This window comes from Pleurodeles waltl, chromosome 7 (assembly GCF_031143425.1).
Source record: "Pleurodeles waltl isolate 20211129_DDA chromosome 7, aPleWal1.hap1.20221129, whole genome shotgun sequence".
NCBI classification, from domain to species: domain Eukaryota; kingdom Metazoa; phylum Chordata; class Amphibia; order Caudata; family Salamandridae; genus Pleurodeles; species Pleurodeles waltl.
The window spans coordinates 492,198,325-492,214,009 of NC_090446.1; the positions used below are offsets into that span (position 1 = coordinate 492,198,325).

The 15,685-nt window shown below is 45.7% G+C and overlaps 1 protein-coding gene across 2 annotated transcripts in view; it reads right to left on the reverse strand.

Annotated features, from left to right (window-relative positions):
• Positions 1-1,544: 1,544 nt before the first annotated feature.
• The window catches only part of LOC138304245 (gap junction beta-5 protein-like), a 90,347-nt gene continuing 76,206 nt past the window's right edge, over positions 1,545-15,685 (reverse strand). The window contains exon 2 of one of the 2 annotated variants that reach the window (XM_069244143.1): positions 1,545-5,247. In XM_069244143.1, the coding sequence (XP_069100244.1) occupies positions 4,567-5,247 (681 nt within the window). In that variant the 3' untranslated portion in view covers positions 1,545-4,566. The remainder of the gene's footprint in view (positions 5,248-15,685) is intronic. The other variant, XM_069244142.1, reaches the window with a different exon arrangement.

Genomic DNA, 15,685 nt, shown 5'->3' on the forward strand with positions numbered 1-15,685 from the left:
TAGCCCCTCTATTGTTTGCCATATTCCTATCTGATGTGCCAAACATATTAAATTAAGCTGGGGGTTTATGCCCAAAAATGGATGGGAATCATATTTCTTGTGTATTATATACTGATGATCTAGTGATAGTTGGCATGCTGGAGTTGGGATTGCAAAGAAAATTAGATGTCTTCCATGACTACTGTCAAAGTAAAAAGTTTACAGTTAATCTGGATAAGATTAAAACAATGGTTAGGAAGGGGGTTTTACCTGGTACCATGGAGATGAAAGAGTAGAAATGGTTGATAAATACAAATATCTGGGTATGTGGTTTGCCTCTGAATTAAGACGGCAAGAACATGTCAAGTCGCTAAAATCCAGTGCATTATCATGGGTTTGGAGATTAAAGCAGTTTAGTCTGAATGCATGGAAGCCCATCTCTTTGTCCCATATTCTCTGACTTCAATGCCATGGTGTGGCCACAATTTCAATATGGAGTGACAATTTTAACTTATGCTGGGAACTCGAATTCGGACATGCAAGATGGTAAATGTTTGAAACGGCTGCTTGCACCCCCCCCCCCCTTCAAGTATGATCCAGGCCACAAGGGCTGAATGCCAGATGACGTGTGGTGTTACTTGGGAATGCAAGCAGCATTGAAATTTTGGTTGAGACTGACTGAAGAGGGTATGCCCAAAATTGTGTGCCTCTGTAAAAGGTAAATAATTAAAAGTGATTTTAATTTGGCCTCTCAAGTGAGAGGTTGGCTAGAGAAGATCTGTGTTACATTGGGTTTAGCAGCTGATCAGTGGAGCCGAGAGCAGGAACTGTTCTCCATGGTAAATAAAGGAGCTAGAGAAGAGGATTTACGTTATCTGGAGGGTAAAATATGTGCCCAGTTCATGGCGTACGGGTGGAGGAACAAGGATACGTTTCCTCATATAGAGGCCCTGCCTAACCACAAGTTAAGGAATGCTGTGTTAAAATTCAGGGTTGGGGTAAACCTGTGCTATATGTATATGAAAACAAGAGCCATAATGAGGAATGATCAGGGCCTATGCACATGTGGCCTGAAAGTAAAATGAAGCAACCACCATATTTTACTGGACTGCTTGTGGTTTTTAGATGAACGGAAAAAAGTTTTAAAAGCCAATTTTTAGGGAATATAGGGCCAGATGTAGCAAAAAGCAAAATTGCGACTTGCAATTTGCGAGTCCATCCGACTCGCAAATTGCAAGTCGCAATTTGCTATGCAGTACGGTGTCTCAGACACTGACTGCGACTCGCAATGGGGTCGCAATGACCCACCTCATGAATATTCATGAGGTGGGTCGCAAATTGCGGCCCCATTGCAAGTATAGGCACTCGCTAACATGGAGGCCTGCTGACGTCAGCAGATCTCCATGTTAGCGACCTGCTTTTAAATAAAGCAGTTTTTTTTTTTTAAGTGTAGCCCGTTTTCCTGACAGGAAAACGAGCTGCACTGCAAAAAAAACAAAACCTTTTGTTTCGGTATTTTTTCAGGGCAGGGAGTGGTCTCTTGGACCACTCCCTGCCCTGAAAAAATATTTTGGGGTCCAGTCACAAACTGGAAGGGGTCCCATGGGGACCCCTTCCAATTTGCGAGTGGGTTACCATCCACTTGAAGTACGCGGTCGCAAATGGTATTGCATCCCACAGCGACTCGCAAATAGGAAGGGAACACCCCTTCCTATTTGCGAGTCGGAAATGCATATTGCGAGTCGGTAACGACTCGCAATATGCATTTCTGCATGCCAAACCCACGTTTGCGACTCGCAAACGGCGATTTTCGCCGTTTGCGACTCGCAAACGGGTTGCTACATCTGGCCCCACAATGTTATTAACCGGGACCAGGCTCTTAGCCTACTGGTAGATATGATATTCTTAAACGTGGCATGTGCCATAGGCCGATTTTTAAATGAAGTGCAGGGTTCCCTAACTGGGCTCTCGGAAACATTATAAGGGGTGAGAGAGATGACATGTGGTTTTTAACTAATCTAGGGTTGGTTTTTATAAGGATTACTTTGTTTGTAATTGCTAATGAAGTAGTAAGGAATAAACAAGTGTTATTTAATATGTATTTGGGATTAGGAATGGCTTGCACCTCCAAGAAATATGAGTTACACCTTCAGGTGTTGTGACAATTGTTCTGTTGTACTGTATAATGCTGCCTTGTATGTCTTATTTAGAATCATGAGATATGATGATATTTCTATTTTATATTTTGAGTTGTGTATTTTGTTTCAAATAATGATCCAATTGTGATTTTAATTGACCAGTACTATGTTTTAGTGCTACGGAATAAAGCTTGCTTTTTTAAACTGAACCGAAACAACCATAATAATGCACAGAAGAAACTTCCCAGAACTCCAGGCTTTGCAGCACTCATGGAAATTCAAACATAAAAACATTTTTTTGCAGATTTCAGACCCACAGTTTTGCTAATTTTGCCATTTACTCATACCTAAGTCACAACACTGACACAGTTTTGGAAGGAGTGTGGTAGTGATATTTTCAAGTTTCATGCACTTTTGTCCAAATGTGAAAACCCAAGTTAGGAAAAAAACAGAAAATGAATAAAGAAATTTCCTCACAAAGAGGGAGCATTAGAAAGCATGCTTTATAACAGAGACAATCTTCCCGGAATTCCCTGGAAATGAAAAAGAATCACTGAGATCAATAGGCAATGTACAATGTATAGAAGGTTGGGGGTGAGCTAGGATTACTATCAGGTTCTGGATTAAATGTAAGGTTGTTGTAAGGTCAATGGGGACCTGACCTTCTATAATGTAATCTATGGCTCATGTAAAGCTCTCTAATGCCCTTAAACCATGTTTGTGCTATATAAAACTGAAAAAAATATTTAGGCTGAAGGATATTGTGAGGGTTAGAGTAGGAATAAAATTAAGGAAACTGTTAGGGGTTGAGGTTAAGAAAATGATAAGGGTTAGAGAAAGTGAAATGGTTAAGATTTAGGGGCCAGATGTAGCAAAAAAATATTTTGCGAGTTGCAAATTACGAGTCACAGCGACTTGCAATTTGCAACTCGCAAAATATTATGCAGAAAGGTGTCTCAGACACCTTCTGCGACTCGCTATGGGGTCGCAAAGACCCACCTTATGAATATTAATGAGGTGGGTCGCAGTTTGCGACCCCATAGCGAGTCAAAGCACTCACAGGGATGGTGGCCTGCTGGAGACAGCAGACCACCATGCCTGTGACTGCTTTTAAATAAAGCAGCTTTTTTTTCTTTTTGCAACCCATTTTCCTTAAAGGAAAACGAGCTGCAAAACGAAAAACTTCCGAAACCATTTAGTTTCGGTTTTTCCAGAGTAGGCAGTGGTCCATAGGACCACTGCCTGCTCTGAAAAAATATTTTTTGGGGCATTCACAAAGGGGAAGGGGTCCCATGGGGACTCCTTCCCTTTTGCAAATGTGTTACCATCCACCTCAAGTGGATGGTAAATGCGAGTTGGTTTGCGACCACATTCGCGGTCACAAACCAACTCAGCATGGCGATGCGGTCGCAAATAGGAAGGAAACCACCCCTTCCTATTTGCGAGTCGCAGCCTCAAATTGCGAGTCGGCACCGACTCGCAATTTGAGGTTGTGCATCGCGTTAAGCCTTTTGCGTGTCGCAAACTGCGTTTTTCGCAGTTTGCGACGCGCAAAAGGCTTCCTACATCTGGCCCTAGGTCTCTTAGGGGTTAGGTCTAGAGCAATAAAAAGTTAAGGTCGAGGTTGGGCTATGGGGTAGATCAGGAGCAGTGGGGATTTGGATGAAAGTGATATTTCCAAAACACAATTTTTGTTGAAAAAGATGTAGTTGTTGCAGAAAATAGTGCAATGTACGTCGGACAAATTTTTGTGAAGTTTTCAATTTAAATTATTCTATGTCATGGTGCTGTGTCTTCATGGCATTTCTGTCGAAGACCTCATAACAGAATCTAAGCTACCCTCTTCCCTTGCGAAGACATTCGCTGCTTCTAAAGGTAACATATGCCCTTTTTGTTTTGCACTCCAGTTGGCTTCCTAGCTTTGTTGTGCCCTTGAACAATGTCTGGTTTGATTTCGCAGTGTAAAACTGATGACTCTTAGTGCCACCTGGCTTCTCCTCAGGCCTTTCCCAGCCCTGAGTCTTGCGCAGCACAAGGACAGGTCTGTTGGATGGCTTCATCCTTGTTCTCACCTTGTGTCTCTCAACAGATGTGCAAACTGTGCACTTACACATGTGTACATGGAATGAGGATTTATCCATTGTTGATAAGAGTGCACGCAAAATGCGAATGGAGGTTTTCTCTCTGTAAACATATGTCACCACCACGAGTGCAAGTGTTGCATACCAAAATATCAAGTTTTCAAGATGAAATGGGAAGAGTTTTGTTCTGTTTTGGGGCACAAATTGCCCAAGTTGTTGATCACTAAAGAGTAAGTGATGCAGTAGACTGAGGCAGCTGGCTAGTGCATGCATCAGTAACACAATTTCAGTGTTCAGTTAAAGGCACCCAGTTTGTAACAATGGAAAGCAGAACCATAATCCCTCTCTATCAAGCCTAGCACAAGATCCTAGTTCTTCTGGCACCTACTCAGCTGCACAGCTTCCATGATTATGGATGTGACGCAGGCCACTACGTTGACGCTGGCAGTGAATGCTAAAATAGCCAGGGCCATCTGCTTCTCGGTGCGGCCGAAGACTGCGCACTCCACATGCTCAGGGCACGAGTCAGCCTGGCATGGGAAGGTATGAGGGAACACCTTGGGCAGCTGCAACGCTACCAGAGCCCACAGGAAGACTAGCTCAATGGACAAGAGGAAGAGTATGCAAGCAATGTGTAGAACGACAGCGGATGTGCTCTGCGGCAGCACCGGCTTGGATGATTTGTGGGACGCCTCCCTGACAGGCTCCATCAGTTCAAAGTCCTTCTGCTGTGAAGCAGCCTGGCGGGAGCCTCGATGGACCAGGCGCATGAGCAGCACTGGCACAACGCCAGCCAGGAAGCTGAAGCTCCAGAGGGAGGGCACTGGAACGTCGAAGTGATTATTGAAGCAGAGGGTGGTGCAGAAATTGCTCATCGACTGGTTGCAGGTGAAGTCAGGCTTCAGAGAGGACCAGGGGTTGTCAGCTGTGAATAGGGCGACTAGCCGGAGACTCAGCAGGGCATACCAGAGCACTGGGCCTTGGCTGCCACCCATGGAGGCCAGTGAGGGCTGGAAGAGACGGATCAGGCCGGTCACAATGGCTGCCATCTACAGAGAAAAACAACACCAGAGACAGGTCAGTCACAGCAAGACATCCACCTTACAACCCATGAGGAACATAGCAATAAATCATTACAATTTACTCACATTCTTTTTTTTTTCTTTCAGTCTGTGACACAATACATGTGCGAGTCTAGCTCTTGTCAACTCTTTTATTACGTATCAAATCTGCAAAAGTCACTTCCTTTGTAACTTTTACTCATGAGCAGTGTAACAGTTACTCATGAGCTGTAACAAGGATAATCAGCAATTACACCATCTCAGCTATCATTTTACTTTACCTTCTACTTGCCACTATGACCCATGCATCAGCCTACAGAAGTTTGCCCTCAGGACACATTTTCTTTATTGTTTGACGACTACCTGTCCAAACCAGGTAGACACAAAATGTTGTCTGGCCATATATTACCTCTAAATGTGAGGGACCCATGGGTAAAAAATAGTTAGTCATTTACACAGCTAATTAGTTCCACATTGTCTTCTGGATTATGATGCTTCATTACTTCCTGTGTAGCACTATATGACTTGTACCCAAGATTATTATCCATGCACTAGTACAGAGCTGATAAATCTACCCCCTGATATGCCAACTTTAGAATGATTTCAATTGTGCGGTCATACAGAGTAAAGGCAGCGGCCCAATTATATTAAGGAATAAGGAAACTGTGATCCTGAGCGCAATGTGGTGGGGGTCAATGAGCGTGGGAGTAGGGTCAAAGGGATGCCTAAAAAGACAAAACATTCTCACATTGTTTTGTTGTTTTTTCAACATTAGGTAACCTCGTACAAAATCACTGCTTGAATGAAAAATAAATGTTAATTAAATAATCGCAGATTATACCCAGTACAAAATGTAACTATCCATTAAAAGCGCACACTTCACAGCTCACCTGCTAGCATCCCTACACTAAATAAATCTTTTTCCAGTGACTCCACCAATCTTCCGGGGGAGGTGGGGATTTGGAGAAGTTCATGGACCTACTGCGCTGTTCAAACAGACACACTTAGGCCCATATTTATACTCTGTTTGCGCTGGATTTGCGTAATTTTTTATTTTACCCAAATTCAGCGCAAACTTAGCTCCATATTTATACTTTGGCGCTAGACCCGTCTAGCACCAATGTTGTGGAGTTTGAGTCACTTTTTGTAAGTGAAAACCTACCTTGTGCTAATGACATGCAAGGTAGGCGTTCCAGTGCAAAAAATGACTCTATGGCATGTGCGCTTTATTTATCCTCCGGCGTCAAAATGACGCACAGGCGGAGGTGGGCCTTAAAACATGGCGCCCAGACTGATTTGCACAGTTTTTTAACGCATGGGTCAGGGCAGGCGTTAAGGGACCTGTGGGCTCATTTCCATGGTAGGAGACCATGGAAGCAGTCCACAGGTGCCCTTCCCTGCACCCAGGGACACCCCCTGCCACCCTCGCCCACCCCTGGAGGACACCCATGGATGGGAGGACCCATCCATGGCTAGTGCAGGTAAGTGCAGGTAAGTATAATGTTTTTTTTTAAGTGGCATGGGGGGGCTAACCTGGGCCCCCTTACATGCCACTGTGCCCAGTGGCCATGCCCAGGGGACTTCTGGCCATTGGGCGGGGGCATGACTCCTGTCTTTTGCTAAGACAGGAGTCATTTCCATGGGGCTTGTGCATCAAAAAATGGCGCAAGTCTGGTTAGAGCCAATATTTTTGACTCTAACCTGCCTTGCACCATTCTTTGGCGCACAACCCCCAGTCTTCACTTCGCCTCCGCTGCCCGGTTACCGTAATTTATTTTTACGCTAACCAGGCAGTAGCTCCGGCTCACGTCATTCCATAAATAAGGCACCCGGCTGGCGCATTGGAATGGTGTTAGCGGGCAGTAAACTTTTTGACGCAAATCTGCCCTAGCACTGATTTGCGTCAAAAAGTATAAATATGGGCCTTAATCCCCTTGTCCCCTGAGGTGGTCTCCGGTTGGGCCCAGAGGGCTATAATCCTCCTAGAGAATGCCAATTGTGGCCTCTCAGCGGAGAGGCACAGGTCGCTCCTGATTAAGGTGGATCTGAAGTTAGGGAACCTGGCTTCCGCGGAGGCAGGGCCGGTGGCTGGGGGAAATCTCTTCGGAGACGGTTTCATAAAAGAGTTGTCCAAGTTTGTTGCTACCTTTACATCCCTTGACAAGGCACTAAAGATTTTTCAGCCACGCCTTTTTGTCATGGCCAGTCGTGGGAAAGAGCGCTCGGCCTGCCGTTTCTACATTCAAGACCCTGACAGAAGTCAAGCTCCACGCAGGGTGGTCGAGCAACCGCGATACAGAGAGTTCTTCCCGACCAGAAAGGGGCAGCGTGGCAGAGGAGCGAAAGGATCCTTACGGGGGCATTTGCAAGTAGCCCAATCCGGTAAGTGTCATGCACACACACAGAGCAAGAATCTAATCATCTAAAGCCACCTTCAATGTTCTGGGGAACCATTAATTAAAACTCAGCTTTACATAACGTTCACACCTGAACTGGAAACCTATTCTATGCATGGGTTTTCAGGTCACCGTGTGGCTCTTCATTGGGTGCCCATTTCATGGGTGTGCCACAAGGTGGCACCGCTACTCCCCTTCGTCTTTGTTTCTGAAAGACATATTCCTTGGAATGTCTTAACATCCAATATCAGAAGTCTGTGTTACCCAGCTCAATGGGACTCATTCAGTCAACTTCGAAAGGATGAAAGAAAGAGTTGGCTAGAAAGGATTTGAACATATGCCCATGGAGCCAAACACAGATACCTGCAGTAGATGCAGTGAAGCACCAGTTCCGCACCACAGGATTTGCCAAAGCAGTTTTCTGTTTGCGGAAAAACCTTCAGCTTTTGGTGTTTTTTTATGCAAACAGAGGCAGGGCTTACATCTAACCATGGAAAAGAAGTAGAATACTGTATGTTTATCTACACAAAAAAGTCAGAAATAAAATACTACTTTTGCAAATCCTGTTCCCTAGGGTTTCAACGGGGGTACCAATGAGGATGATGATCTAGAAAGGGCTAGGCACTTGGTGGCTCACCTGGGTGGTGCAAAGGGTGGTCAGGGATCCCAAGGGGGTGCGGCAGGCCCAGGGCCTGCCACAGAGCTGAGTGGGGGGTGCCTCCGGTTGTTACAGCAGCCCCATCAGGAAGTCAGGTGGGATTGCTCAGGGTCTCACAGGTGCCAGAGATTGGGTTGCCCCCTCCCAGACACCAAGCCAGGTACCCACCCCATCAGGCACCGCAATGGGAAGGGGTGGTATGCCTGGGGACCTGCAGCAACTGTGACGACTTCTGCTCAGCAGGCGACAAATTCAAGTACGGGGACACCATTATCAGCAGCTGGTTTGGTGATGTGCGGTTGGAGCATGAGCAGTTGGGCAGGCATGTGTCAATGGAGGTGAACAGAAAAATTTGGAGGGGACTTATAGAGATATTTGCGAGTCGCTGGTGGATAAGTCTGAGAAGGAAGATGTCAAACGTTGAAAGGAATGTTCCCACTCCAGGGACTGCGGTCATTTGTCGTACAGAAAAAAAGTGGAGGAAATGCTGGTGAATTGGGTTAGAGGCTTCTTCATTTCTCAAGCCATTTTGTCTGAGCATTTCAAAGATTTAGGTGCCCAAACTTGCATGCTATCAAATCAAATTGTGAGTGCTCATGACGAATATGGTGGGTCAGCCAGGAAGGATTATTATAAAGAGTGCAGGAGGATAAAGGCTACTAGACCCACCCTAGCACAGGACCAAATTGATATCATCACTTTGCTGCGTTATATGAAACAGGCTGATGCTGCCACCAGCCAGCACTTCATGCAGGAACAGGGTCTGCTGGCAGGCCGGCAAGGGCAATGAGGAAAGGGGTCTGCTGGGATTTCAAGCGGCAAACCTGAACCCAGCCACTGAGGACATGTAGAAACAAGCATTGTTGTTCATTCTGTGGGTTGGCATTCCACCCAGAATCCAACTGTTTTAGAAGTCTAAAGAAAAGGGCACCAAGAAACAGGAATGACCACCTAGGCTTTGGCAAAGCTCCCACACCAGTTAGCTTGACAGCAATGGGTTCATGGCTTAATACTTACTCTAATCATTCAGCGGTGCAGACTTTGATGAAGGTTTTAAGGAAGGATTCAGGATCCCCACAGAAGGTTATGTGGGCTTCCCTTATTGTAGAAATCAACAGTCTCTCAGCTCCAATCCGGGGGTGGCCAGGACAAAGTTTCTGAAGGAGCTAAGGCTGGGTAGGATGGCAGGTCTGTTCAATGTGGCCAGCTTGATAGTATTGTTTGCTCCCCCTTAGGGATCGCCCCTATAAAAAAGTCATGGGAGTTTAGATTGATACATGACCTATCAACTCGCAAGGGTCAGTCAGTGAATGGGGCATTATGCTCGGTTAAGTATGCTTCCCTAGATCAAGTGATCTAGATGCTGCAGGAGTCTGGAACTGGGACCCTGCTGGTGAAATCCAATATTGAATTTGCTTTCTGTTTGCTCCAGGTACACCCCCAAAACTTTTGCTTGCTGGGTTTTCAATTTGAGAGGGATCTTTTACTTTGGCACGTGTATAGTAATGGGCTGCTCTGTCAGGCTCTTTTTGTGAGAAGTTCAGCATGTTCCTTGAACAGGTTTTCAGGAGCAGGTCTGGGCACTAATGGGTGATTTTCTCTTTCTGGGACCGCCAGGTACTGAACAAAGAGCTGATGCTTTGTAAACTTTTTAGGACTTAATGGTGGAGTTTGGGGTCCTGATTGTGCAGGGCAAGACACTGGGACCCGAGACCATGATCAAGTTCCTAGGAATAGAATTGAAGTCTGTGGCAGGAGTCTCCAGGCTTCCCTAGGAAAACGTTAACACTTTTTACCAAGCTTTGCATGCATGTTTGAGGGCTAAGAAAGTCACTCTACATCAGTTGCAAGTCTTGATTGGACAGCTGTATTTCACGTTGTGGATCATCCCCATGGGGCACCCCTTCTCCGATGCAGCAGGTAGCTAAGGGTTTGGCGCCACTTTGGGGTCAGCATGGTGTGCACAGCGGTTGCCCAAGGAATGGGTGCATTGTGGGCTTGTTAATAACATAGGTTTCCTAGAGCTGTTTCCAATCCTGGTAGCATTGTTCATTTGGCCAGAAAAGTTCTGAAATCAGTCTGTCTGGTCCAATAATGACAGAGGTGGACTGCATCAATCATCAAGCTGTGAAATGCAAAATGATTTTGAGGTTGCTGAAGGAAATTGTACTGCAGTGTCTGAAATTGAATGTACTTTTCAAAGCCAAGCATGTCCCCGGCATGTTAAAAAATGCTGCAGATGCATTGTATTGTTTTAAGATGCAGGTTTTCAGGTGCCATCATTCAGAAGCAGCAGAGTCCCTTACGCCTTTCCTGGAACATCTGTGGCAGCTTGGTGCCCAAGATTACTGGACCACATGGGAGCCAGTTTACCCTTCCTGGGACCAAGAGGGCTTATGAGGGGATGTTTAGCACTTATCCACAACTTTTGGGGGCACACGGGGAAGGCAGATTGATTTTATTCATCCTCAGTCATAGTATTCCTAGGGAAGCTAAGGGAAGGAAGATTGTCTACCCCAGGAGCCACACTGCAGTGATCTCCTTTTTTTTTGCACAACTGCTGGGACACACTGATGGGACCGTCTTCCTTGTTTCAAAAGGCCTTGAGGAGTTGGCAGCATTTCAAAGGGGTCAGGTTGGATTCTGGGTGCCCATTGATACTACCAAGTTGGGTACCATTCTGGAGACCTTAGAAGGCATCTGTATGTCACTGAGAGAGGTGTAAGCACGCCTGGCCTTATTTGGTCCTTTATGATTAGTTGATAGGGGGACACATTAGAGGTTTGATGGACCTTTTGACTATGCTTAGAGTGGTTCCACCATCGATCATAGCTTCAATCAGCAGTATACAAGACATAAGCAATAAAACACAATTTCTCTGTATGAGTCAGTAATCTTTACACTCCATGACCCTTTTGGTCATGAATAACTACAACGTTTAATAAAGTTAGAATGTTTATTTCCCTAGATTAACAATGCTAATATCACGTAGATCAATCTAAAAACCAAATGGTAAACATACACAAACAATACGGGTTGACCAAAGCGTCAAAAGAATCTCAATTTAACTAAAGCATTTATAACCAGGCACTCTAGGGTTACAGTGTAAATCAATAATACTAATAATTGGAAAACAGAGATAGCATACATCTAGACTTGACAGAAGAACAGAATCAATTCTTTGTTAATGGCAATGACCCACATTTGGGCATGCTAAATAACCCTCCAATTAGAATAGCATGTGTGGGCTTCATGCAAAAAATTTTAGTCAGAGATAACTTGGAAAAAACATCTAACTCTGGCTCTAGCAAAATAGCGGTTGGTACCTAAAAGAAAATACACAGTACGCAAGGAATAGCATTTTGTCATACCTCTCCTCAATGAGTCAGCAAGAGGCGGTTTCCTCATTAGGTGGACATCTGTCTCGTCAGCATCAGCAGTGGGACAGTGAAAGGGAATAGCTCAGCCACAGTTGGGCTCTAAGTTAACTGACCCAATTTAGGGACATTAAGCTGAAGAATCAGGATTAATACAGATTAACAAAATACATGGAACCATAATGCTTCACATAAAAGGCTTTATCATGGGTAGAAAGAATGGCAGAATAGGGACTTCTCTCAAAGGGGTCACAAAAAGAACTGCGGTGCATCAGGACAGGAATTGCCTTCTCCCAAATGCAAACAGGTTAAATTAAACTAGCACAAAGAATCTTCTCAAGCTGTCATTGGTCAGAAAATCATACATTCTCAGTAGGACCAATAGGCTTCACTCTATAAATAAAAAATATAACTAAACAGTCTTTCACATGTCGATGATTGGCCCCTCTTCTCCTGTTCCCATTGTCAGGTAACTATTTCGTTGCAATCCTAGCTGTAGCCAGTGCGGTCATTGTTCAGTCCTGGGAACATCTTCTTCTCACGTGTCAAACCTACAATGTAACAACTTCTAGTACAGCACATTTCAACAGACAGTTCTCATAAGAAAGTCTAAAACATTTACAAATCGCTTGGTCAACTCTGTGTGAACAATAGGCAATATTTTAATCCTCTGCTTTCACAGAACATGTGCATTTATTTAATTATTATCGTCGTGCAACTTAACATGAGGCTTTGTCGATTAGGCCCCAAACCTTGTAATTAATCAATGCCTAATATTATTTAAGCAAACACATAGTACTAATATGTCAGTACAATCTACTAATACAATTGTATTCTACGTGGGCACATCATTTAATTACAAACGTATATTCATAATCACTTTTCGTTCATTTCATGGTGGCCTTATCCGTGGGCACATTTTCCATGATACATATTATTTCTCTACGTTATTTTAAATCATGCAAATTCTTAACAGTTAACCAATGCAAATTTATTAGTAAGGAATTCAGCTCTTACAATCCTTCCTCTGATGACTTAGGTGGTCATTATGACATTGGCGGTCTATTCCGAAGACGGCAACAGACCGCTGCAGAAGCGGTAATCCGCCCGCCAGATAATGACACACAAACACAAAACCGACAGAAACCAGCCACAACCACAAGTCTGCCAGACCCAATGAAGGCGAAAAACTGTTGGACCCACCACCCTCACCGTTACGCCAGCAATATCCCACCCTCGAAATTATGACCCATGAATCACCACAGCGAACACTCAACGGCGGTCAGCCATTGGCGGTGCACACCACAGCGGTGGAATTGGGCACCCAACACCACATGAAGCCAACATTGGCAGAACAAAAAACCTGCACCTGACACATATGAACACAACCTTAACACCCACCAACAGCACTATAAAACACCACCCACATAACCCACAATCCTTTGCGAACATGAAAAGACTGCTACACCTTGCCAGGCCAATCCCTTAGAGAAATGCTTAAACACACCACATCTACCTATACATCCATCACGCATCACACACCACACACCCTACCACAACACTGAACACCCTCTGCACAACACACACAACACACAATAGGCATGTCCCCACAAAAGCACCCCCGTTTCACAGATGAGGAGCTGCGGGTGATGGTGGAGGAAATCGTCAGTGTAGAGCCCAGCTGTTTAGTGCACAGGTCCAGTAGATCTCCATTGCCAGGAAGATGGAGCTATGGTGGAGGATCGTTGAGAGGATGAACTCCGTGGGACAATATCCACACACAAGGGACGACATCCGAAAGAGGTGGAACGACCTATGGTGGAAGGTGCGTTCCATTGTATCAAAGCACTAGGTTGTCATCATGAGGACTGGCGGTGGACCCCCCACCTCCTCCCTCACAGTTGACAGCATGGGAGGAGCAAGTCTTTTATTCCTGCATCCTGAGGGTCTCACTGGAGTCACTGGAGGGCTGGACACTAGTCACCATTACTAACCTACCTCCACCGATACCTGCATGGCAAGTCACCCCCTCATCCTGACTCCCTACACCCCACTCCATCCCACACAGTGCACCACCCCAATGACCACACTTGAATGTGTACCCCTGCATGCCCTACACACTACAAGCACACACCTCCCAGCTCTGCATGCACACCCACCAGAAATGCATGGACAGCATGTAGAACTACCAATCCCACAATCCATCACCATACACTACCAAAGGTGGGAGTACAACACCAAACCCATAGTGAAAGGTAGAAATGCGGAAATTGTGACAGACAATGACCCTAACAAATCACCTACATCCCCCCAGGTGCCCCAGGCAATGTCAGTGGCGAGCAGGTGCCACGGCAACTCAGTCCTCCACCAGAAGATGCCCTTAGTGATGACAGCAACTCTGGATGTCCTGAGCTGGAGGAACTCCCTGGTCCATCTGGGACCACAGGTCAGTCGGTTTCCACATCCCACAGTCAGTCCACCACAGGACCCTCTTCCCACCTTACTCCAACACCACAGCAGCCAGTCAATGTCCCTAGACCCCTGTCCCCAGAACACGTTGATCAATAGTATGCCCACCAGGGACAGCGGAAGGTCATCTGTGCGCCAGGGGGAGGCCAGGCCCAAGGAACAGACTGCTTAGGAGGCACGCACTCATGTCCTGAGAGCATACCAAAAATCCCAAGACAAGATGGGCCAGTTGATCTCCATCATGCAGGGGAACCAGCGGCTGCAGGTCATGTAGCAGTTGCAGGGCCTAAATGCCAACATGGCCTACATTGTAGGGATGCTGAGTGACATGACCAACACCATGTGGGAGAACAGAGCACACCAGCGGCCATCTTCCAGTAGCCAGTCCATTCACCAGCCATGAACATCTACTGCAGCTAGTGGACAGGAGGACCTGCAACACCACCCGCAGGCCAACGGAACCCCACCCCTGCAGAAGGTAAACCACCCCGCAAACGTTTCCTGCTACCCAGACAGACATCAGAGACTGATGCCATGACCACTGCCAGGAAATGAGCCCCTCCAGAATGTCCCCCTTGTGTACCACTGAGTCACTTTGTTCACTTTGGACTGCCATTGCTCCTCTTCCTATGGCCTCATGGACACCGGACTTGTGCTACATACCAACTGGGCCCCAACACTGAAGTTGTTCTCAACCATCACCCCACTCTATTGCACTATCCCTTCATTATTGTCACTTCTATAAACACCCTTGAACACAACTGGAGTAATAGTGCTTTATCAGACAGAAATGTGCAATGTATTCAACTGTATTATCCTGCGCAAATGTCCTGTAATGTGTGAATCTGTCCAACAAATATGTTTAAGCAGTCTGTAGTCATCACATCAGTACAGAGTTGTGACCACACCAACACCTGCAAAAAGGGAAGGCATAAGTGACAGTCAAATGATATGTAAAGGCAGTGATTGGCACACAGCACTTAACTGAAATGGAGATATGATCAGATTTACTGTCTTACCTGAGTGTAATTGGAAGTACTGATGTATGATGTGTCCTGTTTTCAACATCCTCCTCCTCCTCACTGTATTCAGTGTCCACTGCTGCCACAGGTGCATTGTCTCCCCCGTCCTCCTGAAGGTTGGGCACATGGTGTCTGAGGGCCAAATTGTGCAGCAGGCCACCACAATCTGGAAGACATTCTTAGGGGCGTAGCATAGGGACCCACCTATTAAATGGAGGCACCTGAACCTGGCTTTTAGTAGGCTAAATGTGTGTTCTATAACCCTCCTGGTGCGGCCATGTTCCTCATTGTACCAACTTTCAGCCCCTGTTCTTGGATTCCTAACAGGGGTCTACAGCCAAGACAGGTTTGGGTAGCCAGAGTCACCTGGAAATAGTGAGGGGGACACATTACCCATGTACAATGGCATGAAGTACAACTTCAGTTGGCATACACTGACATACATTGCGTGAAGAGTCAAGCTCACCTTTGAGCCACACTATGTGCCTCTTTAGTCGTGTCATC